This window comes from Anser cygnoides, chromosome 2 (genome assembly GCF_040182565.1).
Source record: "Anser cygnoides isolate HZ-2024a breed goose chromosome 2, Taihu_goose_T2T_genome, whole genome shotgun sequence".
Lineage (NCBI taxonomy): Eukaryota > Metazoa > Chordata > Aves > Anseriformes > Anatidae > Anser > Anser cygnoides.
The window spans coordinates 155,304,988-155,328,132 of NC_089874.1; the positions used below are offsets into that span (position 1 = coordinate 155,304,988).

Sequence of the window (23,145 nt, forward strand, 5' to 3'; positions counted from 1 at the left end):
AAAATAATACTTAAGTACGTGTGCTAAGGGTGAAAATTAATAATTTTGGAAAGCTGCATCATATATTGATTTTTCTTCAAAAACTGTTTTAACTCTATCTGCTCGTTTTTTTTCCTCCCACAGTTAGCAATCTATTTAACCCTGTGGTGCTAGAAGTTGTGATTTCTTCATGTGTTTGCACAAGCATATAATGTGGTGAAATCCAGACTCCCAGCACTGAAAGGGGTTGTGTGAGAGTGTGTTCAGTATTTGGAAACTTTTTTTTGTTTTCAGACATTTCCTTAAAGGAGCATTGTCAACTTTTTCAGATTCTTCTCTCAAAATGAAATTTATTTTAAAGTTTTCCCAAGGAACTGTTAAATTATTTGCTTTTACCATCACAGACCAGTGCATGTATTCCAGCTTATGACAGGTATTCTCCAAATTACAGTGTGATAAAGCGTTTCATGGTCCCAGTATACTGAAGATAAAGGGGACAAGCTAAAATGATGTTAGATTTTAAAATGAGAATCCACAGAAATAGTTTTCTTTTTGTCTTCTTGCTGGTATTTCAAATAGTAAGGAACGAGGGTGTCCTGAATACTGAAAATAATTGATACTGCTCCTTTAAAAATAAGTTTAATGTGATGCATTTTAAATATTTTTCATTTGTACTGAAAATAACATTTCTTTAAAATGTATTTTGAATACTAAAGTTGCTTTAAATCGATCAAAATAGAATACAAGAACTACAGTGAAGAAACTGAAATAAAAGTATCAATTTTTTATTATTTATTCAGGAGATTTCACCTAAACCACAAAGTCAGAAAAAAAATGAAGCTGATATTAGCAGTTCTGCCAACATTCAGAAACCTGCACTGTTATCCTCAACTTTGTCTTCAGGAAAGGCTCGCAGCAAGAAATGCAAACAAGAATCTGGAGATTCTTCTGGGTGTATAAAGCCCCCTAAATCACCACTTTCCCCAGAATTAATACAAGTCGAGGATTTGACGCTGGTCTCTCAGCTTCCTTCTTCTGTGATAAATAAAACTAGTGAGCACAGACATTTTAAAAAACATACCGTAATTACTTTTAAGAGATATACAGAAAATAACTTTTGGTTGTAAATGGATATTGCATTTAAAAATGAATCTGCTTTTAAAATAGGGAAAAAAGTCAAAACGGGAGAATTAGGGGTAGCTCACTATTTTTAAAAAGTCAAGTTAGATAATAAGGCGTATGAATTTCTCTAAAAGAAATAATACATTTATGTATGAGTTACAGCTTTTAATGGTTGACTGACTTCCCCTCTAGCATAAATCTCCACATTAGTGTTAGGAGTGATACAGGAAAAGTCAAACCTCTCTTCTGAAGGGGCCTGATTCATTAAAAAGAAAAGACGTACACTTGGGTTGTGGATCTTTCCTTCTCTGAGAAATGTTGCCTTCAGCAGACTGATGTGCTATACCTGTTGGCGGTGACGTTCTTCACCTTTTGTGGTATTTCCCCCAAATATAAAATTCAAGAAATGATGTGCTCAGGATCTGGGGTGGGGAAGTACATAACTCAGTTTTCATTGCCTCAGAGATATATATGCATCAGTTGCATTGATTTGCGAAGTACTAGAATGCTGTTCATCAGAACAGGGAAAGATTTATGATGCCTCCTTCAATATGCTAATTTTTGTGGATGTTGAAATATTTCTGTAATTTCTCGGAGACAGTTTTATTGCTTAGGGTCAGACCTTGTAAAACAGGCTGTTTGTTGCCTGGAGAGCACTAGATGATGAGGCCAAGAGTTAAAATACGTGTGGGTTATAGGAAGTCAAAATCTTCGTACCTCTTTTGCTTTAGGACAGTGATTTAAGAATGGAAGCATATACCTGCATCATGTTTTCCTTAACCTTCATTTGATGTTTCCCCTTACGAGATAAGCTTCTTCCAATCTTTTCTCACAGATAGCTTTAAGTGAATGTGAGAGCAAGGTATACAAGTTCAGCCATCTTTATTTACTCAGGAAACATTGGTTTAAATTGTATCTCTAGTTACCCCCACGAATTACTGTGACATGTCTTTCCCCTTCTCCTTCCCCTCTTTCCCTCAAGATGGTAAGTAGTTTTCTTTGAGGATGTTTTTAGCGTTATATTTGAAAAAGAACCAATTTAAAAGTTGGTTACTTAAGTTTAGATCTTGTTAGTGTTGTCTTTCAATCTTTGGCTTCCAAGTCTTTACCACCTCTGATAAAAATTTAAGCCTTGTCTTTTGTGTCTTTATTTTTAAATTTGTGAACCCTTTACTTGAAAAATGGTTAAAGAAAGAGAGAATAGTGATTTACGGTGTAATGATGACTTACACGTGTTTTTTCCAAGGCAAATGTCTGTAAAGCTTTACTAAAGTGAAGAAGTTTAGGGGAGTGTGTTTTTTTGTTTTTAATGAATCAGGCCCATATTATCCTATATCAATCCCCCATTCTTTTTTGTTTGTTTTTGTGAGATTCTTGAGCCTTCTTACTATGCCATGCATTGGCAGTGAACGTTTTAAAGATAGTTGGGGTATTGATATCAGGTCAGGAGAGGGGTTATAAAATGAACCTCTGCTTTTGCTTATTTATTTAAGCTTTATGTTACTAGTATCCGTGACTTTTAGATCTTTTAACTGTGGTCGTTTGTTCTGTTTACTGTAAAATCCTGATGCTCAATTCCTTTATAAGCCTACTCTCATGGTTTCTATGGGGGAGTTGCTTATGGTAAATACACCGTTTGCCTAAAACAATAGTCTTTATCAGTGGGGAAGTAGATGCCCTATTAATGTTGAATAAGCAAAAAGCAGAATCATGTCTCAAGCATAACTTTTTCTGGTAGTCACAGTTTTTAATTACTTTTAACAGTCCTGCTGTGATTACCAGTTCTGCAGATAAGAGCTATTTAAAGCACTTCCCATCTTTAGAACTCTAAAATACTGCGGTAAGATGATCATATCTCTCTCTGCTTCATGAACATTGAAAGATCTCTTTTTAGGTCCATCACAACCACTGAATTCCCCTAGATCCTACAAACATAGTCAACGGAGAAGAAGATCACAACGTTTAGCCACTTGCTCGTTGCCTGATGATTCTGTAGAAAAAGTTTCTTCTCCCTCTTCAGTTACTGATGGAAAAGTGTTCTCCATCAGTGCTCAAAACCAACAGTCATCAAAATTGGAGGGTAATGTATCTTAATCTAATAAAGAACTGCCCAAGAGAAATTGAATCATGAAAATTAGACCTTTCATGGTTTTCATCTAATGGGACGTTTTGACTTACTGTCGCTAAAGCTGAATGCTGTTCGTATGTTATGTAACACTGCAACCCAAACTGTTGTTTGTTGGGCCTTTGTACCTTTTTTAATATTACATTCTTTCTTTTGTGTAGTACCCGATGTTGCTCATATGTCACTTGAGAAGCGTGGACCCTGTCTCCCTCTTGATTTAAGCCGTAGTTCGGAAGTTTCAGCACCATTATCCACAGAATCCACTTTCCGTAATGAATACCCCAGTAAAGACAAGGAAGATATTCAGATGATTACATATCTTTCTTCCAAAGCAGTAACTGATGGAAGAGTAGCTACAACAGCGTCAGGTAAAAAGATCCAGTGTACAACCAGTTAGGCTTATAGTTACAGGATTAAAACATGCATGTGTTCACTCACACAAAAAGGGGATAAACTTTCTTTCTGCAAGCTTGCAAACCTACCGCTCTTCCTGGGGTCCATCCGTCTGGATATTCTTTGTCTTCCACTAGCTTTGAGCTGCTTTAGCACTTTTTCCTAACGTGCCTTAAGGCGGATCTGATTTAACCCTACAGAGGAAGTATAGAATATAAGATGTAGTATTTCTTTCTAAAATATTTTCTATTGTTAAAACTTGTAAAAAAAAAAAAAAATAATAATTAGATATTATATAGCTGTTTACTAACATACTAATATATACTAAATATATACTCATTTATGTTGTGGCTTCAGCTTTAAATATAGTAGAGTTTTCAGAGGCAGTCAGCATTTTTCTACTTTTGCTTCTGTTTGCAGTGGAAATTTTGTCATTTGCCTGCTAGGAAATATTAATTGAAAATATTTCTGAAAAATCCTCTAAAGTTTATATAGATTTGGTTCACCTTCGTAGAGCCCAATACTGGGATGAAGGGCTACATCTCTCTCTTTAGCAATTTAGTGGGCGCTGTGGTTTAAGCGAATCACTTGGACAGAGACGATTAAGAGATTTGGGGAAGGGATTGCATTGTGATTTGCAGACCCTAAAAATGAGTCCTTTCATCCAGTGTGTTAGGTATCCATATGTTTTTTTCGTAAACAAGCCTCTTACATGGGTGAGTATCATACCATGTTCTAATTGACTTTACTGCAAAAACTAATCAATCAAGTAAGGGGAGGGAAATTATATAAAAATTAATAATTATGTACTTTTGGGGGACTTACTTGGTAAATGTGATCAATAATAAAGGAGGGGCATTGTGACCAAAAAGCATATAATTACGCCATTCTGAAAATATAACTGTCTTGTTTAAGGGGAAGAAATAAATCATAACAACTTTGTGTTAAGCTGCCAGTGTAGCTGACTCTAGGTCAGTGAAACATCTTGTTCAATGTATGCCCCTTCTTGGGTGTCTGCCCATTGACTCTGTGTAAGATGGTTGCTTTCCTGAGTTCCAGCATAGCTCCTTAACCCGATGCGGAAAAGGCTGAGTAGGATTCTTGGATCAATATTGTGTAGATTAAAGTAGGTGATTATAAATATCCCTTCTCTCTCTCTCTTTCAAACAACAAAATCTATTAATCTCTTAAACTAATTTGTCAAAATGAGCGCTATGGGAATTTCTAATGAACTGCTTTAAAAACTTTTTAAATCTTTAAAGCTATAAAAAAAAATGCTACTTAATTTCTCAAGTTAAACCCTGTGACAATCTTGGTGTGCCTTTGACATACTGTATAGTGGTAGAATCATGAGTTCCTGCAAAAATTACTTCTGCAAAAGTCTTTTTAATCTCATGCCTTTGGCTAGTAGGAGAAATGCTTTTGGTGGATGTATAATTGGCCGCTCATACAAGATCATAAAAGAAACCAACCACTTCCAACTACTGTCTTTGTCATTTATAAGAACTCACTTCGGTTACTAGGAATTTAACTTCTGGGTATTTTTTTTCCTGACATGTTTTTTGGATCATTTAGTGCATAGTTAGTAATAGTGATTGGCATTTATTTTGTTACTAGCATGGGACTGACTTGGGAATGGAGTAGTCTGGTTTTAAACCCCGTTTCTCTTCTGCATCAATGAGTATCCTCTAACAGTTGATTGATTGAGCAGTGTCTTAGTCTTGGCCACAGCTGAGTCTAACCAAAGAAATAACATTTAATTTGTTGCCACCTTCATTTATGGCTCAAAACTTTGTGATATGTCCATATACTTTATGTTGGTGAAAAATCATGCCCTGACACAGCTTCTGGTAGTATTAATAGAGTCTAGAGTTGGAAAACGGAAGCACTTGCAACATGTGCTGGAGCGATACAGTTTGTCCTATTTCTATGTAATTTTCAAAGTCATAAGCTCTCAAGAAGTAGATTTCCCAGCTACCTTTTTGTCTTCTAGACAGAGCTATATTTTTTCCAAATTTTTTTTAGAGTTTTTCTCCATGCAGTAGGACTTTGTCTTGAGCTTTCACATGGACTTCATATTCTGTCCAAATGTTGAAAAGCTTTGAAAAGTATAGAAGCCAGCAGCCACTTGAGCAGTGTGATCTTTGTGGGCTGAAAGGTTTACATAAGCAATTAGTATCTTGAATTCAGAGTTTTTACAGAAAGTTTTGGAGATCAGTTACAGAAGGTAATTCTAGAGATACTACTGACAGAAGCAGTTCATATTTATTTAGAGTTCACCTTGGGCTTCTAGCCTCGGTGAAACCCATTTCTCTAATATCCTTCTCTTTTCAGAGAAAGATGAAAACAAATGTAGCTTTTATGTTCGGATTTGAAACCTCTGAAGTTAAACTTTACACTGTTGAATGGTTCTCAATTCATGTTGCTTAAGCACACGATTACACTAATTTCTTTCCTGCTTCAAGAGAGTGGATAGAGTCTACCCTGCTTATCACTTCTTTTCCATTTCCAATGAACCTCTTTAAGCTATGGCACCTGTAGCCTTTAAGCAATCTAATATATAAAGGAGAAATTTCCCAAAGCTTTCATTTATCATTCCAGGCGATGCTTCAAAGTACTGAGCAAAGTTCATTTGAATAATGCAAGAACATCTGCCTGCATAAGTGTAATTTAATGTATTGCATTGTTCAGCCATATATATTGTGACTATACAGTTTGAGAACTCTGGTGTAAAATCCAATTTATTCTGTAATTATCTATTTTTCTTGGTTTTTAATATGAAAGAACTATTTTAAATCTGTCCTTTTACGGTGTTTATACTGTTTATATTTTATTGAAGCAGTCTGGACAGATTTAGTTTTCTAGATTTTGCCAGTGGTGTCGAATTTGCAAACTGTGTTTAAGTTGGACCTGCTGTCTTTTGTAATCATTGAAGTAAATAACGATAGTTAGTTTCAGAAATTACGGAGGTAAGTATTTAGCCTGAAATAGCCTGTTATGATAACTGACCCTGCTGAGCATAGCTGTAAGGAGGTACAGTTTAGACCCAGAAATGTAATCTGTGACTTTGGAATTTCAGAAATCTGAAGGGCTATTAGTTGGGCAAACTGAAGAAAAAGAAAATTACCTTATCAAAAATAATAGGGAGGGAAGAGATGAGATATGCTGAAATACAGAAACAGAAGTGGAAACTCATAGTATTAACCTGTAGATTCCTTCACGAAGTCATTGCTCAAAATGAAGAGCTTGCCATTTCACAAAGGCAACGCAAAAGCACCGATCAGTTCCTGCAGTCTTTAGGTTACGTGACAGTGCTGTGTTCTTCAGTAGCTGATATGCTACTGTTTAATTTTTGAACTGAGGTACTGCACTGGCTAAAATAGTATATGGATCCACTTGTGATTGCCTACTAGTGTGCACATACAATTAAGAATCCTTTCTTTTCATTTGTCAGTCTGCTAGCTAACTGTAGCTAACTCGCTTTTTTGTCTTAGTCTTTTGTAGACCTTCTGTTCACAGTCAGTCTGTATGGAAGCAAAACACTGTGGCATTCCAGTTCTGACTAGATGAAGTTCAGATCATTTTACAGTTGACACTTTTCTTTAAATTCATTATAATATTTTTTTGTACCTCTGTGCCCTTTGTATTAGTTCACCTATTACATACTGAGCAAACATAATTTAAAAAAGCAATCTGGATTTCAATTTTTACATTGAAGAAAAAATTGTTACATCAATACAACAGTACGAATATGACAATGTTGTTGTTATCTGTTACCCCTTGTTGTAGCTCAGGCTAGATGACTTTGCTCTCAGGGTAGCATTAAGTTAACTGTATCGGAAAAATTCACCGCTCCCGTGTCCTCCCCCCCCCCCCCCCCCCCCCCCAAAAAAAATCAGTATACTGTTGCATAGTTTTATTAATATGTTCACTGCAGTAGGAACAAGAAGGTACAGATATGTATGATTTTCAGAAAAAGATGTCACTTTTTAATTAAAAACTCTTGCCAGTGTTCTTGGTTACGCTGCTTTTAAGAAGCACCTAGTGATCTAGACCTCTTGTTACAAGCACTGTTTGTTTTATTCCAAATATCCACTGTCAGTCAGTTTTGCTCCGTAGTTTGGACTTCTGCCATTCTCGCTGCCCTGAAGTTCCCAGCTGGTTCTGTGGGGTAGGGTTCTGTGGGGTAGCTGTGTGAAGGCAAGAACGCTTACATCCTCATCCTTCCCAGAGGGATTGCTTTCTGCAGGGTTTTGTATTATCTATTGTATTATTTAAAGTGTAGTTTGATATCAGCTTCAGCATCCTACGCGCTGGAAGTTCAAAACATGAAACTGCCTGTGATGGAACCATGAATTATGCTGGCCATGGTATGATTTCAGTCGCACATTAATGCAGATGTTGGTATTTCTGTTTCTAGGAAAGTTGAAAGATCACAAGCCACGCAGTGGAATATCATGCAACAAAATAAGTTGCTTCACATAGGTGTAATTTATTTTAATTTGCTGGACTGGCAAAAGCAGCACCGTTAAGCACTTGTGTGCTGCTGCGTTTGTACCACTGCGTTCTGTTCTCTGCCTGCACTCGCTAGCGAGGCTTGTGCTGCTTTTACCATGCTAGCCTAGGAGAAGTAGCATCGGAGGCGTGTTGAAAAGCAAACTAGAAATAGCTGTGGTTTGCAGTTCTTCATCTGAAATCAGTCTTTTTGTGATCTTGGAGCAACGACATAATCATTAGTTTGGCGAGTGTCATCTCCAAGTATCTGTCTCCCTGCTGTTAATTGCAGACCTCCCACGCTTCACTTGCGTGGGAGGTGCCTGACTAGACTCCTGAACAGGGATAAAATGGCAATTAAAAATAACAGTTAAAAAATATATGGTAACATCTCCAGCAGGGACTTTTAAAAATATAAATACATATTTGCCATGTTGTGTTTGTTACTTGCCCTTCAGACTATGATTGTCTTTATTATTTATAAGGCATAATAATTACATGGTTAAAAATGAGTTTGCAAACCTTTAACATTTCGTTAGGATTTGGAAATTAGGAATTCTCAACCTATAATGATTTCTGTAGTATTAGTATAAGTAAAAGACGAGAATAATGTAGCCACGTATGCAGGCATAATAGTAATTTCGCTTTTCAGGCAACTATAGAAAGGCAGTTTAGAGAGCTGTGTTATCGAGGTGGATATTTGTGTGACTAGCAGATTTCTGCCCATCGTGAATGTTCCCTCAAACAGTTATTTAATTACTAGCTGACTACTTTCTCAGACATGTCTGAGCTGAAAATTGAGATACTAAAATTTGTGGCTAGTAATATCAGAGCATGTTTGATTTTCTGAGATCAGGATTTCTTTTCAGTAATGAAAGTTAAATACTAAATTATTCAAAATATACAATCTGGCACTAAATTTTCCCTTGAAATTGTTCAGAGGGAGCTGAGCTGAACTTTTCATCAAAATAACAGTGACCTAATCAAATTATGTTCATTTGGGCGATCCTTTTGTGTCGCCTTCAGAAAGGAGACCAGACGGTGATAGCATCATGATGTGGGGAAGTGCCACTTCTGTCTTTTACTGAGGTGCTAAAATATATTCACTAGTGACAGGTGGCAAACCAGTTCAGTCCTGCAAGAGAGAGAAATGCTTACTAGGAAACCAAAGGAAGAAATACTTGGTACAGTGTTTTGTGTATGCCACTGAGTTAAGTGCCTTGGGAATAGAGAAAGACAAAGCTTAGGTGGTAGACCAGGCTAAAAAGGATTATGGTCTCATGTGAGATGGTCGGTTGAAGCTACTGGACAGGCTCAGGTAGTAGTCGTGCAGCTCATGTCTTATCTTCAAAGACAGCACGCAATTGAGCAGCTGCTTTTGGCTGCTTGCTAGATTGCATAGCATAGTGAAGTCTTGCCTCTTACAGCTGGCAACATCTGGCATTTAAAAATGCTGTGTGGTCTGATTTTGCTTGCTATTGCTTTTGCTCCTCCTGCAACTTTCTCCCTCTGTAGAATTTTGACTGTTTTCCTGGGGAGGCTGTGTAGGAGCTGGAGTAAGTTTCATGTGAAGTGTAAGACCATTTGGGTTTGTTTGTCCAAATCTGGAAAGCAGCTTTTTGGAGCCACCACCAAGCTGTTAACTACCTTTTCCCACGGAATTATAACTGATGAATTTACTAAGTTATTTTTAACAATGTTTGTTTAAATGCTTTTTTTTTTCACCAAATATTTTTTGTTTGCTTGTTTGTTTTTTAAATAAGGCAGTGCAGAAAACTCAGTGAACCTATCAGATCAGCTTTGTACTTCACCTGGCTTAACATCCTGACTACTAGCATGTCTCCTTCGGGATTTTTTTTTTTGGGGGGGGAGGAGGGAGATTAAGCCCCTTAAGACTTTGGAGAGCTGTGTTTTTGTACAGCATTGTCCTCAAATATTCTCAGTGTCCTGATGAAGATTAGGCTTTCCTAATTATGGTTAGATGAGACTTAACACTCTCACAATATTGATGAACACAGCAATACAGAGGTTTTTGCAATATCAGTAATGTTCTTTACAACTAACATTTGTTTTAGATTTATCTGAAAATTACATTATCCTATTAGATTATAAATATCAGCAATGAAATTCTAATTATAGAGCTTTATTTTACTAAGTTTATTTTCTCATTTGCATCTACAGAGGTAAAGAAACTGCCACCTAAATATCTTGCACTAATCAGTAAACCTTGCAATAAGAATTGTCACTATATGATTCTGATTTCCAGCATAGTAATTTGCATGTAATTCAAATATGTATCAAAAGCATGAAAGACTAAATAATTTAAATATTACTAGAGTCAATGAAAAATGCAATAAACCAAAGTGTAAATGCATAGTGCTAAAAATGTTTGAGAACATACATTCTCTGTTCACATAATGGACCAGTAACTTAAATAGTGTTGATAATATTAGTACTTTTACCCTTAGCGTTGGCATGGGTTTCTATTACAGTGGAATGAAAGGAAACAAAAAGGCTTAAAAATAGCAGCAAAAGTATGTTTTAAGCAATAAAAATAGTTGAAAAGTGAATGCAAGTGTCGAAGTAGACAAAGAAACCTGTGGCATGTATCGTCTTGTATATAAGACTATGGTCTAGGCATTCACATGCAGTAATTACGTGTTTAGTGTGATGATATTATTACCAATACATGATGTTTCAGTGATCTGACCCAGCCAGTGATCTGGCTGCAATCCTTACCGAATGCCTAGTAATCTGTCTTCTTGTTTTCAGCACCCTCGTCCCATGTACATGCCTTACATCTGGAAATGCCTTTAACCAGTAGTCTAAAGTTACCCAAAGGGAGTAGTAAAAAAAAGAGGTCTTCCACATCAGTGAGCTCTGAAGGGACAGAGATACAGTACTCTGTGCCCATAAAGGAGAAAAGTTTTGAGAGTCTGAAGGAGAAAATATTAAAGAACGTGATTGAGAAGGACAAGCATTCAGAAGTTGGTAAACTACAATGCTTTTTGTTTCCAGTGCTTTAGAGACTAAAAGTAACTGTAAAGTGACATTTAAAACATTGCATTGCTTGTATGTTTCTTATTTTATACCAGTAGAGCTGTTTACTGTCTAATGACTTTTACAAGAAAGTAGGTCATCAGCCAGACATCGCACTAATGTCTCATGTTCTTAAACTTGCAGGTGCGGTGAGAATAGAAAGAAAAGGAAAACTGGAAGAGAAGAGTTCCACAACATATGGTACGTACAGAGCAGTAATATTTTTATGAAAAAAGGAAAAGTCTTTGCTTTATATCTCTGAAGTATAGGTGTAACAGTGTAAAACATTTCTAGGGCCCAGCTTAATTTCTTTTGTTTAGATCTTAAAAGCCATTTTTATATATATGACAAGTTTATAGTAAAGGTATGGCTGTAAAAGAGGAAAATTAAAGTTCCTGTAGTATAGTACCTGTGCGAGGCCCAAGACAAAACTTTTTTTTTCAGTTGAATTAGCGATACTGCATTTATTTCCTTGTATTGACTGCTGAGGAGAGGCAAAAAAATATAAGTGTTACTAACAAAACATTTGTTAATTCTTGAAAGAAAATCAGAAGGAAGGGGACTTTTGTTTGCCCTGGTTTAAAAAATTATGGTTATAGACAGACAAGAATTCACATGTGAATTTGCCTTGGGTTTTCCAGGTGGGGAAAAACTGTGCTTTTGTACTCCACAAGAAGATAAGACTCAATATATGTTTAGGAAATAATCCTTAAACACTGATTTAAATCTTACGTTTTCCATAACAAGTCAATTTCCTCATTACTTACTTTGCTGCTGGTTGCTTATAAAATAATTATGGTGTGACAGTGCTGTGGGATACCTTTTCTCTCGGGACAATTAATAGGATAGATAGAATTTTTCTAAAATGAAGTAGTTATCTTCATGCATATGTCAACAGTGCTTGTAAGCGAACTGCAGCATAAAAAACATACCATAGATTTCAGTCAGAATCAGTTTTCTATGAGGGTGCCTCTGTGCAATAGAAAGTGCTGACAGCATCAGCGGTTCTGAGTTTTGTGACACTGAAATTTCCTTTAAACGTGTTTCACCCTTACAGAAAGTAATTTAAGATGACATTATCTTTTCGTTTGGAATCTTGCGCTTCTGAAAGCTTTCTCTCATGCCCAAACCTTTTTGTCATAAACTGTAAGTTAAATAGCTGTTATAGACTGTTAAAATAACATCACTTATTTCATATGCTTTGTTGTACCTTCTTCTGCTCTGGTATCTGATGTGGAAATACTTAAAGTTGTTGAGAGAGACCGTGTTATTTGAACTGTTCTACCATCAGCTAATAAGAGACACACCCAGCATATCAAGAAATTAATCGAATTGTGAATCTTGCTAGGATTAGCTTGAATTTATATGTCATGTTTATGGTAAGACAAATGAAGCAAGTATTTTGGAGTGGCACTGCTGTTTTGAAATGTTCAATTTTTACTTTAGGTAAGAAGAAAGAAAAGGAAAAGGAGAAAAAAGAGAAAAAGGAGAAAGATCATAAATCAAAACAGAAAAAGAAGAAGAAAAAAAAGAAGAAATCTAAACAGCACGGTGAGTTCAATCTGCATTTTTTGAAAGTGAGCCAAACCACTTGGCGTATTTTGGGGATTAGATATTAAAATTTGTTTCTCAACAATATAAATATAAAATTTATAAATTTCAATTAATAGATTTTGGCCTTAATGTTGAAAGGACACGAGTCTATGGCTTCATTTCTGTATTTATGGCCTGTCGTCTCTATGCGATAGGCGTAGACTTTTCATAGACATTTGTTCTTGAAAGGATATGCAGATGATAATGCTTTTGCTTTTAGTCTCGTTAGACTCTTCATTTGAAGCTCTGTAAAATCTTTATCTTGTTTGGACGTTGCAGTTATTCTAGTATTCAGCCTGTTGCAGTCTGTTCTTAATAATGAATCCGTAACAGTTTCTACATTTAAAAAGTACAATTTTTTTTGGTAGTAAAAAACAAATCTTTTAGACATCTTTTTTTTTCTCCTTGGTTGAGAGGGAAAACCTCTCATGGGTGAGAGGAAAACACCTCTGTGGGTGTTTTCCTTGAAACACCCATAAGAATGAGGTTAAAAGTTTTGATACCATCCCTTCTGTAACTGTCCTTGGTGTGATTCTTGTGGAAAAACTGGACAATTTTTCTTATTTAAAAAAAAAAAAGTGATCCTGCTGACAAGTATTGTCTCTTTTATCACATTTCTTTCCCTTCTTGTATTTTATTCCTGTTTTCTTTCCCTCCTTTGGTTCTTTTCATCTCCCATAAAATCTTTTGCATTTCAGTGCAGCCTCGTTTGCAGAATTATGACAACGTAAATAACTGCATGGGCAAATGCACGCTCATTCTGTCTTCTAGCCGAAGATTAAACTTTATTTTTTGTGTTCTATACCTGTTTGCCTCAAAAAGTGTTTCAGGACGTAAACTACTTGTTTTTCTCTCTCCTGTTCTCTCTGTTTTGTTGTGTTTTTTTTTTTTTAACATCTTTATTCAAAAATGTAGATTTACTGTGCTTATCCAGTTGGCTCTACTTTTGTGTACCTTGAGAGGGTTTTGCTAGATATCAGTTGAAACTTTGATTTAAATTTCTTAAAATATGAGAAGGTGAAAATTGAAAACGTATTAAATGGATTTTTCCATAAACTTTTCCCCAAAAGCATGTAGAAGAATCTTAGGCATTAACAGGAGCTTCTGACCACAGACTAAAAAGATGCTTTACCAATCTCTAGAGTGATTAAATGTTTTACCTAAAACGTGTACTGTAATGCAGTACTTGAACTATAGTAATCTAGGCTTTAAATACTGTACCATCTTGGTATTGGAGTAACATAATTTTCAACTATAAACTTTGGTTGCTTATTTTACCTGAATACTACTGGGGATTCCTTTACCTACGCTCGAAAAGTATCTAAGTATTTTCAAAAAGATTCTAGGAAAATCTAGGTATGCAAAAGTCAAAGGGGGGTAAAAAAAAAAATCCAACACCTTATCAGTTCTGTCTATTTCATCTGTGGCTATTACAACATGGCAAATTAAGTCAGTGCTTTCCACAGGCTCCATTTTTAGAAAATACTCAAAAGCAATGTGTCAGTACCTTGTATAAGTCAATATCCGTAGGAGCACTCTTAATAAAGTTTGATAAGAGTAAGAAAAATGTTTTATGCTCTTCTATCTTTTGAGTATATGGCAGACTGAGTGTTGGTATAAAAGTGTTTGGAAAGCAAACTTGCATAAAAGTAAGGAAAATAATGCTTGAAGCATTAGACAGGTGTTTGGAACACAAGTGGTTTAATAGTCAGCTACCAAGTGAAGATACAGATCTGAACTGTGTTTAAAACTACAAATATATTTTCTGTAGCTGAAGAACTCTTGCATAGTATTGCCCCGAAACTTCTGTTTCACGTATTTCCAAAGAAAGGTAAGCAGAGCAGTCCTCTGACATTTTTGGTGTTGAATACTGGAATTAAGGTGAATCAACAGGAAAAAAAAAAAAGTAGTATACAATATAAAATGTTTGAGGAATTGGTCAGACTGATTTTGCCGCAGTGGACATGCGATACTTTGCAGTTTTGCAAAGGGCTGTGCTTGAGATACTCCTCAGCTTCCCACTGTCTGAGGGTATGCGTGTTTCTTTGGTTCCGTACAGCTCCAACACCCAGTGGTTTCTGAAAAACTTATTGATTCAAACTGATTGAGATAAAGTACCTCTTGCAAACTTAAATTAGAGCCATTGTCCGCAGTATTGTTCTTTTGTTTTACCATCTTGAGGTTGTAAGGTTTTTGTTTGTTTGTTTCTCTCTCTTTATTGCTTTGGCTAATTTGTCGTGATACTTAAAAGCTTAACAAAGGTACCATGATTAGGTTTCAGCTTTTAGGGGCCATATCCAATGCTTGTAAATATTAAGAGAAAACTATGTACCTCCCAGTCTCCCAACAAACAGATCTTAAATCCAGATGCAGAAGCAGTGTGAATAGAACTTCAGCATTTTCTCCTGTGCAAATTTATCTCATGAAAAACTGTTTCAAGCAATCCAGAGGCATTCTGTCTGGATTTTTTCACTGAGAGAAAAAGAAAAATGCTTTGGCAGGTCCTGACTCTAGTGTCTGACCCTGAAAAAGCTCACTGAAAAATGATCTGTCAAAAGAAGCAATATTTTCTTTCTCCAGAACTAACTTACCCTACTTTAATGGTATGGGCAGAAAAAGTGTGTGAGGCATGCTCCGTTCCTTTCAAGTCAAAATGAGGCATTTAGGGGAAGAAGACAGTGGGGGCACATTATATGCTTCAGATGAGTATTGTGCAGGTCTTAAAAAAAAAGAAAACAAACTTTTTTTTTCTCTTAGTATACACATGACTTACGCTGCTGTACAGAAAGTGATGGCACATTGAAAACTGCATATTAATTCTGTCATGTTTTAATAACTAGCTATAGCTGAAGTAGTCAGGACTGCTTATTTTTTTTGTTTTCTTTTGTATACCCAGCATTTTCTACTGTCTCTTTGCAAATACTTACATGCCTTTTCAGTCACACTCATTCATATAAAGCCTGTGGAAAGTAGGTAACTTCCTCTTGTTTCAGTGAAGTTGATAGCAATACAACATAATCAATGGGTGGGTTAGAAGACCATATTTTCAGATCTGTTCCTGACTCCGCAATGCTTAAGGAAATGTGATAGTGTGGTTTTGACAGAGAAAAAATATTAACAGTGGCTTAATGGAAAGTATTTAGGAGAGCAGCAGATTGTGGAACTCATTGCTAGAACACAGGTGGTAGCAGTAGTGCTTCTACAGAACGATGAAGATGCAGAAATATGACCATTTGTATTCAAAGTTTTAAGAGGAGTAGATGGATAGCTACTCTTACTTACCGCTGGACTTACCTGGGTGCTTTCTTCAGTTACTGTGATTAAGAACATAAGAAACATTCCTTGAGACTGTTACAAAATAGGCTGTGTGTTAGAGAAAAATAGATCGTGCTGCTTCTGGCCACTAGCGAGAGGCAAGGCTGCTGCAGCGCCTTGTCCCCAAATCCAACCGGTAGCAAGGCTGAAAATGGATTACCACTGGGTACAAGCACATGGAGTTTTCACACGAACACATACAACCAACAGCCTCATCCAGCTCCCCTCTCTGGTTGAGCAGGATGGAGGTCTGCAAGTGAGAATATATAAATATACATTATGGTTCATTATGGTTCTTACTGGAAATTTCTGGAAAAACTGTCTTGAAAAGCATTTGCCATTTCATGTTCAGTTTTGTCATCTAATACCTCAGTGTTGATGCTCTTTACGTCTGAACGTAATATTGTTTTCTTATGTTTTTTTTCATTTGTCACAAATTTTTGTAACATCAGCTAATCCTGTTGTTAACTTTTCAGATTATTCGGATTATGAAGATAGTTCTGTTGAGTTCTTGGACAGGTGCTCTTCTCCATTAACGCGGTCCTCAGGAAGCTCTTTGACTTTGCGCAGCATGTTCTCAGAGAAGAATACATCGTACCAGTATCCAAGAGCTATCTTGTCTGTTGACCTTAGTGGAGAAAGTAGGTTGGCTGAGCAGAAACTTTCAGTTTGTAGGTTTAGTTTCTTAGGAAACATAATAAATAAATAAATAGATTTTGGCTATAAAATTTTTCGATTTTTTTAAGCATCTTAAGTTTTTGATTGTAGCTATAAATATGGTGGCTAATTTATGCTTCATCTATTTAAATCAAAATGTTTGCACTCCTCAAGCTGTTCTGCATTGTGCTTGCTTTAGTTAAAGATTGCTACTCTGCTTCTGATGCAATCACATTGCATTTAAAGGCATTTTGCAGAGGTCATCAAGAAATCATAAAATACCAGCAGTGCATTTGAGGGTGACTTTTTTGGTATATATAGGTTAAGACTTTTAATTGATAGAAGAACAGGGTTTTTTTAAATGCATATTTTTGCACTCACAATTTCACATTTGTTTTTTTTTTTTTACTAGATCTTTCAGATGTTGAGTTCCTGGATGATTCCTCTACAGAGAGTTTGTTACTTAGTGGTGATGAATACAATCAGGATTTTGATTCAACTAACTTTGAAGAGTCTCAGGATGAAGATGATGCTCTCAATGAAATAGTTAGATGCATTTGTGAACTGGATGAAGAAAATGGCTTTATGATTCAGGTAAAGAAATTGAGGGGGTATATTTTCGACGTGAAGTTTGTGCTTGGGAAGATACCCTTCTAAGGTGTTGGATACCGAAGTTAAGTAGAGAGTTGTAAATAGAAATAACTAATAATAACAAAATATTTCTGTGTTGTGCACTTCATGTGATTCTCTCCAGTGTATGCAGAATTTTTTCTCTGGGATGGGTTTCCTCTAACAATTTGATATGTAGAACAGGTTTGTAAGGAAAGGTAATCTTTTTGCATATAGACAGTTGATAAAGTTGGAAAAATGTATGCTTTTCCACACACAAATGATAGTTTTCTGTCTATAGACAGTTCCAATTATACCAGCACTTCTGGTTTGGTCCTTGCGCTTCACACTATATTATTTGTAGACACCACTCTACTCGCTGTAAATTTACCTCAGCTCTGTCCAAGGTTGGTGAATCTTGGTATAGATCTCTGCCATACGGATGTTAATATTGTTAGTATCTTTGTCTTGTGATGTGCGTGCTTCATCGTTAGAGTAGCAGTTCTCAAACAAGAAATGACTAGCTCATTTTAGAAGCTGCTAAGAGTTTAAATATTATTTGGAATAGGGCAAAATAGGAGAAAACTTGCCATTTGAAGAATACATGGTGTCAGCTGCTGACAGATTGCAGCTGCTGCTGCTTATGTATTTGTACTGCAGTGAAAGAAGCATCTTTCATCTAGTAACAAATAATTTAAAGTCATTGTCTCAAGGAATTTGTGTGATTAGATCAGATGCAAGCAAAAGCGAGGAAGAAGTCAGTTGTCAATAACTTTAAAAAGATGATGAACTTCTGTGGTTTTTGGACTCAGAGGACAGGTTGGTATTCAGCTATCAATGTGGTACAGTTTCTGTTGAAAATACGGAGCCTTTTTAATTGAGATTTGAAGGAAGCAAGAATTGGCTGCCTGGTTAATGGACTTGTAGTCTTTTGGAAAAGAAAGAAAGATCTGAAAAACAAGTACACAAACTGTCCCTGGGAACGCATTACTGAAATGCAGTGGTGTGTTGGAAGAATTCCGCAACGATAATAACATGGAAAAAATGGACTGATGTAGAAATTCTTGGAGAGAGGAGAGGAAACTGTGGCTATAGTGGTATGACAAGAGGAAAGGCAGATTCAGTGTTCTGAATATGTTGATGTTCAAAATGCATGTCAAAACAGAGGAGAGATTTTCAGTAGTAAAACAGCAGATATTTAGAAAATAGGCAAGCACTGAGCTGAGAAAGGAGGAAAATGTACTTACAAGTGGTAGTTTCCTTCCCATTTCTGAAGTCCATTGACAGCCTAAAGTTGATCACTTACCTCCTCTTCATGCATTGCCTCATTGAGAGCAATCAGTTTACTGTTTCTAGGCCTTCATGTCTTACCACTTCTCTTTTGCTCTCCTGTTCTCTTATTTCTCCTCTTTCATTTTCTCTTCATTTTCTTTTTCTTTTAGATTTTCCATTGGTGCGATATTAAAAACACATCTTTCTAGCGCACTGGAGAGATGCTTTGTAAATATAAATAATTAAACTGAAGAGTTTTCTACTTTTCACTGTTATGCTGTAATGTATTACATTATCTTTCTACTTTACTGTAATATTATACTCCTGTCTTATGTTTCGCTACTAAATATTTAGGTGCTAAATTGTTATAATGTTGTAATAAAATCCTATTAAATATTGCGGCTTCATTTTTTTCTCCAGTCTGGAATTTGTGGTTGAGGTAATTTTCAGAACTAAAGCTACTTCTTAGCTTGATGTCTTTGCCTACCCAAACACAAATCGCCCAAATAAAATTATTTTACTCTTGTCAGCTATTTAAGTTAAACTGCCCTTTGAGTTGTGATGATACAAGAGAGAGCTTCTGATTTTTGAATCTGCTTATCTTAGTTTTAGTTTTCGCTTTTGTTTTTCTGATGTCAGTGTGAAGAGTGCTTGTGTTGGCAGCACAGTGTATGCATGGGATTGTTAGAGGACAGCATTCCAGAGCAGTACATCTGTTATATCTGCAGAGACCCACCAGGTATGAGTAAACCTCCTTTATCTGCATCTGTCTGCTTGGGATTTTTAGGCAGATATATGTATGTTGCTTAAATTGTTAAAGTTCTGTCTGTTTTGCGTTTATACGTTACAGTTCTTTGGGGAAAGACTTGCCCTGAGCAGAGACTTACTTTCCTGTCAGTAATGTCTTGTTCAGCTATGCTAAATCTTCTATGTGATTTAAATTACCATAACTTCAGTTGTTGAAACTTAATGCCCCCAAGCCTTTAATGTCATTATACTCTAAAAAGTCTTTGTAAACTAAACATCCTTGTTCAGTGACCTGTTTTCCATATACTTGGAATCACATCTGTTCATTTAGATATCCTTTTAGAGAAAAAGGACTTACTACCACATTACACTGGAATATACTGTGGATGTCATTTCATATTAATTGTGATTTCATAGTCTTTGTCTTTGCCAAGAATAGTGTAACTAAAGGTGGAATTGAATATGTAAAGTCTTTGCCAAAACCTAGCACTTATGTTAAACAATAGTGTACAAACAGCACATCTTGAATTTAAGATTATTAGGATAATTTTGAAACAGAAAAAAAATTGAGAACTCCATTTACTTATGAACCGAATATATTTGATTAGAAAGCTGTTGATGTTAAATAGTTGTTTCCATAAGCCCCTTTTTCCTACCGGTTATTTGAAGGAAAACCATATGATTTGGAAAGTTTTTAATATTTGTCAACGGTTGATACAAATTCATATATGTCTTCTGGTGATTTATCTAACAGCTGTTTCAAGAGGGCCATGAGACCACAACTCCAAATTTACTTTCATTCTGAATTTAGGAAGTTAAATCTAATGCCTGTATGTAAAGTTATAAAATAAGGTTTCTTTAATTATTTTGAGAAGCAAATTTAGAAATTAGCTAGAGCTGGACAGATGTGACTTTTTCGATTTGTCCCAATCTGAACCTTGATGATGGTAGAAAGTCATGTCTGATAATTCCTTATGTGGTGTACTCTTTGAGTAGTCGAGCCTTTTCTTATTAAAAACAACTAATTTGTCTTGTGTTCTTTCCCTGCACTGTACTAGGTACTTCGTTATCCCCTGCTATACGGAGACTGTGTCCCTAATTTTTATCTTCTCTCCCTTCCTAACCATTACTTCTTTTCTTTCTATGTCAGGAGAAAAAGGTCATTCACAATGTCAGTATTTTAAAGTGTATTGGGATAATGGGCAGAAAGGAGATAGACAGGGTATTCTCCTGAAAGGTATGAAGGGCTTCCATCAACCTGTTCTTTGTTCTGTATATGATGATAGTCTGATAAGAAATTGAGTGTAAGATATTGCGATCTTAGTCAGTTTGTTTGTCTGGGTACCTCATTGTAAACAGTAATATTGGAATAAGTAGTATATGTCTTTTTTTCATAATTAAGTTACTGTAGAAGCATTAGCTAAGTAGTTGTTAACGCCTGTTGGGTTAAATCTATAGATGTTGCCATAGTGTGGGAGACCTAATGCCCGCTTACTTTGATATCCTGTCTAATAGTGTCTGGTGAAAGACCCCTCAAAGGAGAGGGTAAGAACTCTGCTGTCAGGTAGCTTTGAGATGTTTACTTCTCATGAAGGCTTTGAGATGTTTGCTTTTCATGAAGCCTTCTCCCAGCTTCTAATAAATAGATACTGAATTCATTGTTAAAGCAAAATATTTGTTGGCTTTACAAAAACAAAGTAGGTCTTTTGGACATAGCCATATAAAATCCACTCTATAATATTTCTATCAGTATTGTAGTTACTTTTTAACTCTCGGAGCTAACTTAAACTGGAAAACTACGATGTCAATTTAAACTGATTTTTTGCAGTTAGATTGACAATACTAAACTTCTTTTATATCCTGTGCTCTAATTGCAAACTTAAGTTTTCATTTCAAATGCCATTTACAGAGATTATGAGATTCCAGCTTTACTTTTGTTTTCAAAATGATGTGTTCCCTTTAAAGCCATGAAAACTAAGTTTTAAAATCTCAATAAAATAACAAGATACTGAATCATTCTCTCATGAGTGTTAGGCGTTTAGGGGAGAGTAGAGCATATAATTATAACACTCTAGTTTTAAAAAATACAATTGCACTGTGGCTTTAGATGGTCCTCAATTTGTTTATTGCTTACACACAGGTCAGAGGTGGAGTGCCAAATATCTTTATGATAAAGACTGGCTAAACAACGGACACATGTGTGGATTATCATTTTTGAAAGAAAACTACTCTCATCTTAATGCCAAAAAGATTGTGTCAACCCATCACCTACTGGCAGATGTATATGGTGTAACAGAAATACTGCATGGACTACAGCTGAAGATTGGGATATTGAAGTAAGTATCAGTCCAGGGTCTATTCTCAATCTTTGTATATTCAGGGAACAGAAACTGCTGTTTCCATATGCGTTATTCTGTCATATTAAAAAAACATCTTCTCAAATACTTTAAATAGTTTCAGTGCAACATATAGAGTACCCTCAGCTTCAGTGGGAGTTAGGTGCTCAGAAGATCTACTGTTATTGGTGTTTTTTTTAATAGCTGACTTTGTGTTAAAGGGGCATTCTAGTTTTATCCTGAATTGATAAGTAACCTAGGAATATTCACTTACGTGTTGGATAATGGTACTTATCAAAAGATGTGGTCTAGCAGAAGTGGATGCTTGATAGTACAGTGCTGTAGGAGGTAGTTCTGTATAACATGTTTTTCTTTTTCTCCCCTTTGTTGTAGAAATAAACATCACCCAGACCTTCATCTCTGGGCTTATTCAGGGATGCGAAAAGAACAGGAACAAATAACTCTTGGGGTAGAGAAAAAGATAGTGACTTTGCCAGATGCTGTTAATCTGACTGAAAGGACGTGTCACAGTCAAAACCATAAAGAGACACCTAGCTTACCCCAGAAGATGGAGGAAACATACATCACAAGTGAGCACAGTTACCAAAAACCACAGAGTTTTGGTCAAGACTGCAAAGCAGTCACTGACCCTATGAGCTCAGATGATGAAGATACAAGTAGTTTTGACGAAGACCAGGAATTTTGTTCAGAGAATAAAAACTGTTTACAGTATTCTTTTAAAGATGATGGCATGAATGAGCAGGTAAGTATCATTCTTCATCTGGGAAGTTTCTTAATTAGAAGAGTATGTTCAATCTTACAAAGTTCAAGTACATAAAAGCATTTATCAAATACGTCAGTGGAAATCACTAAGAGCAAAGTTGGATCACTGAAATAGTTTCAGGTAAATAATATGTATTTGGATTGGTGAAGGAAATGAAAAATATGGTTAAAGTATTGCCTATGCTAAAACTGTTTGTATTTGTTCCTTTCCAATGTTTCAAAGGGAAAAAAAATATCCCATGCTTAACATGTGGGGTCTTGAAACAGAACTTCAGTGTTTTTTGAGAGGTGAGGAAAACAGGGCGAATTTCCTTTTTTCTCTCAATTCTGTTTTCTATTTGTTTTTTAATTGTTGTTAAACTGAGATTTGTAATAGTGTTTTTTATTGTACTCTTCTTTTAGTATCAATATCCTTTTAATATCAATACTAACTAGAATTCCACGAGTAATGATTTACAGATTAACTAAGCTAAAAGTTGTGTGCAACTTCTGAGTCTTATATTTCATATTTCTTCTAATTAAATTTTTTCAGACTTCTAGTCAGGATTATATTCAGTAAACATCTCTTTCTTAGTTTTGCATTAAGTGTTTGAACCTATTACATCGTGGAAAAGGGCTGAAACTTTTTAGCCTCTTATTAGTCACAGAATCATCTAGGTTGGAAGAGACCTCAAAGATCAT

General features: G+C 35.8%; 1 protein-coding gene across 9 annotated transcripts in view; it reads left to right on the forward strand.

Annotated features, from left to right (window-relative positions):
* Positions 1 to 23,145, forward strand: part of PHF20L1 (PHD finger protein 20 like 1) — a 54,480-nt gene that overhangs the window by 26,608 nt on the left and 4,727 nt on the right. For 5 of the 9 annotated variants that reach the window (XM_013197334.3, XM_048049757.2, XM_048049763.2 and 2 more), the window contains 12 exons: positions 780 to 1,032; positions 2,996 to 3,181; positions 3,388 to 3,594; positions 10,886 to 11,104; positions 11,297 to 11,353; positions 12,599 to 12,703; positions 16,537 to 16,701; positions 17,130 to 17,311; positions 19,238 to 19,337; positions 20,496 to 20,582; positions 21,486 to 21,681; positions 22,075 to 22,444. In XM_013197334.3, coding sequence (XP_013052788.1) covers positions 780 to 1,032; positions 2,996 to 3,181; positions 3,388 to 3,594; positions 10,886 to 11,104; positions 11,297 to 11,353; positions 12,599 to 12,703; positions 16,537 to 16,701; positions 17,130 to 17,311; positions 19,238 to 19,337; positions 20,496 to 20,582; positions 21,486 to 21,681; positions 22,075 to 22,444 — 2,127 coding nt within the window. The remainder of the gene's footprint in view (positions 1 to 779; positions 1,033 to 2,995; positions 3,182 to 3,387; positions 3,595 to 10,885; positions 11,105 to 11,296; positions 11,354 to 12,598; positions 12,704 to 16,536; positions 16,702 to 17,129; positions 17,312 to 19,237; positions 19,338 to 20,495; positions 20,583 to 21,485; positions 21,682 to 22,074; positions 22,445 to 23,145) is intronic. The other 4 variants (XM_048049791.2, XM_048049796.2, XM_048049777.2 and 1 more) reach the window with 3 other exon arrangements.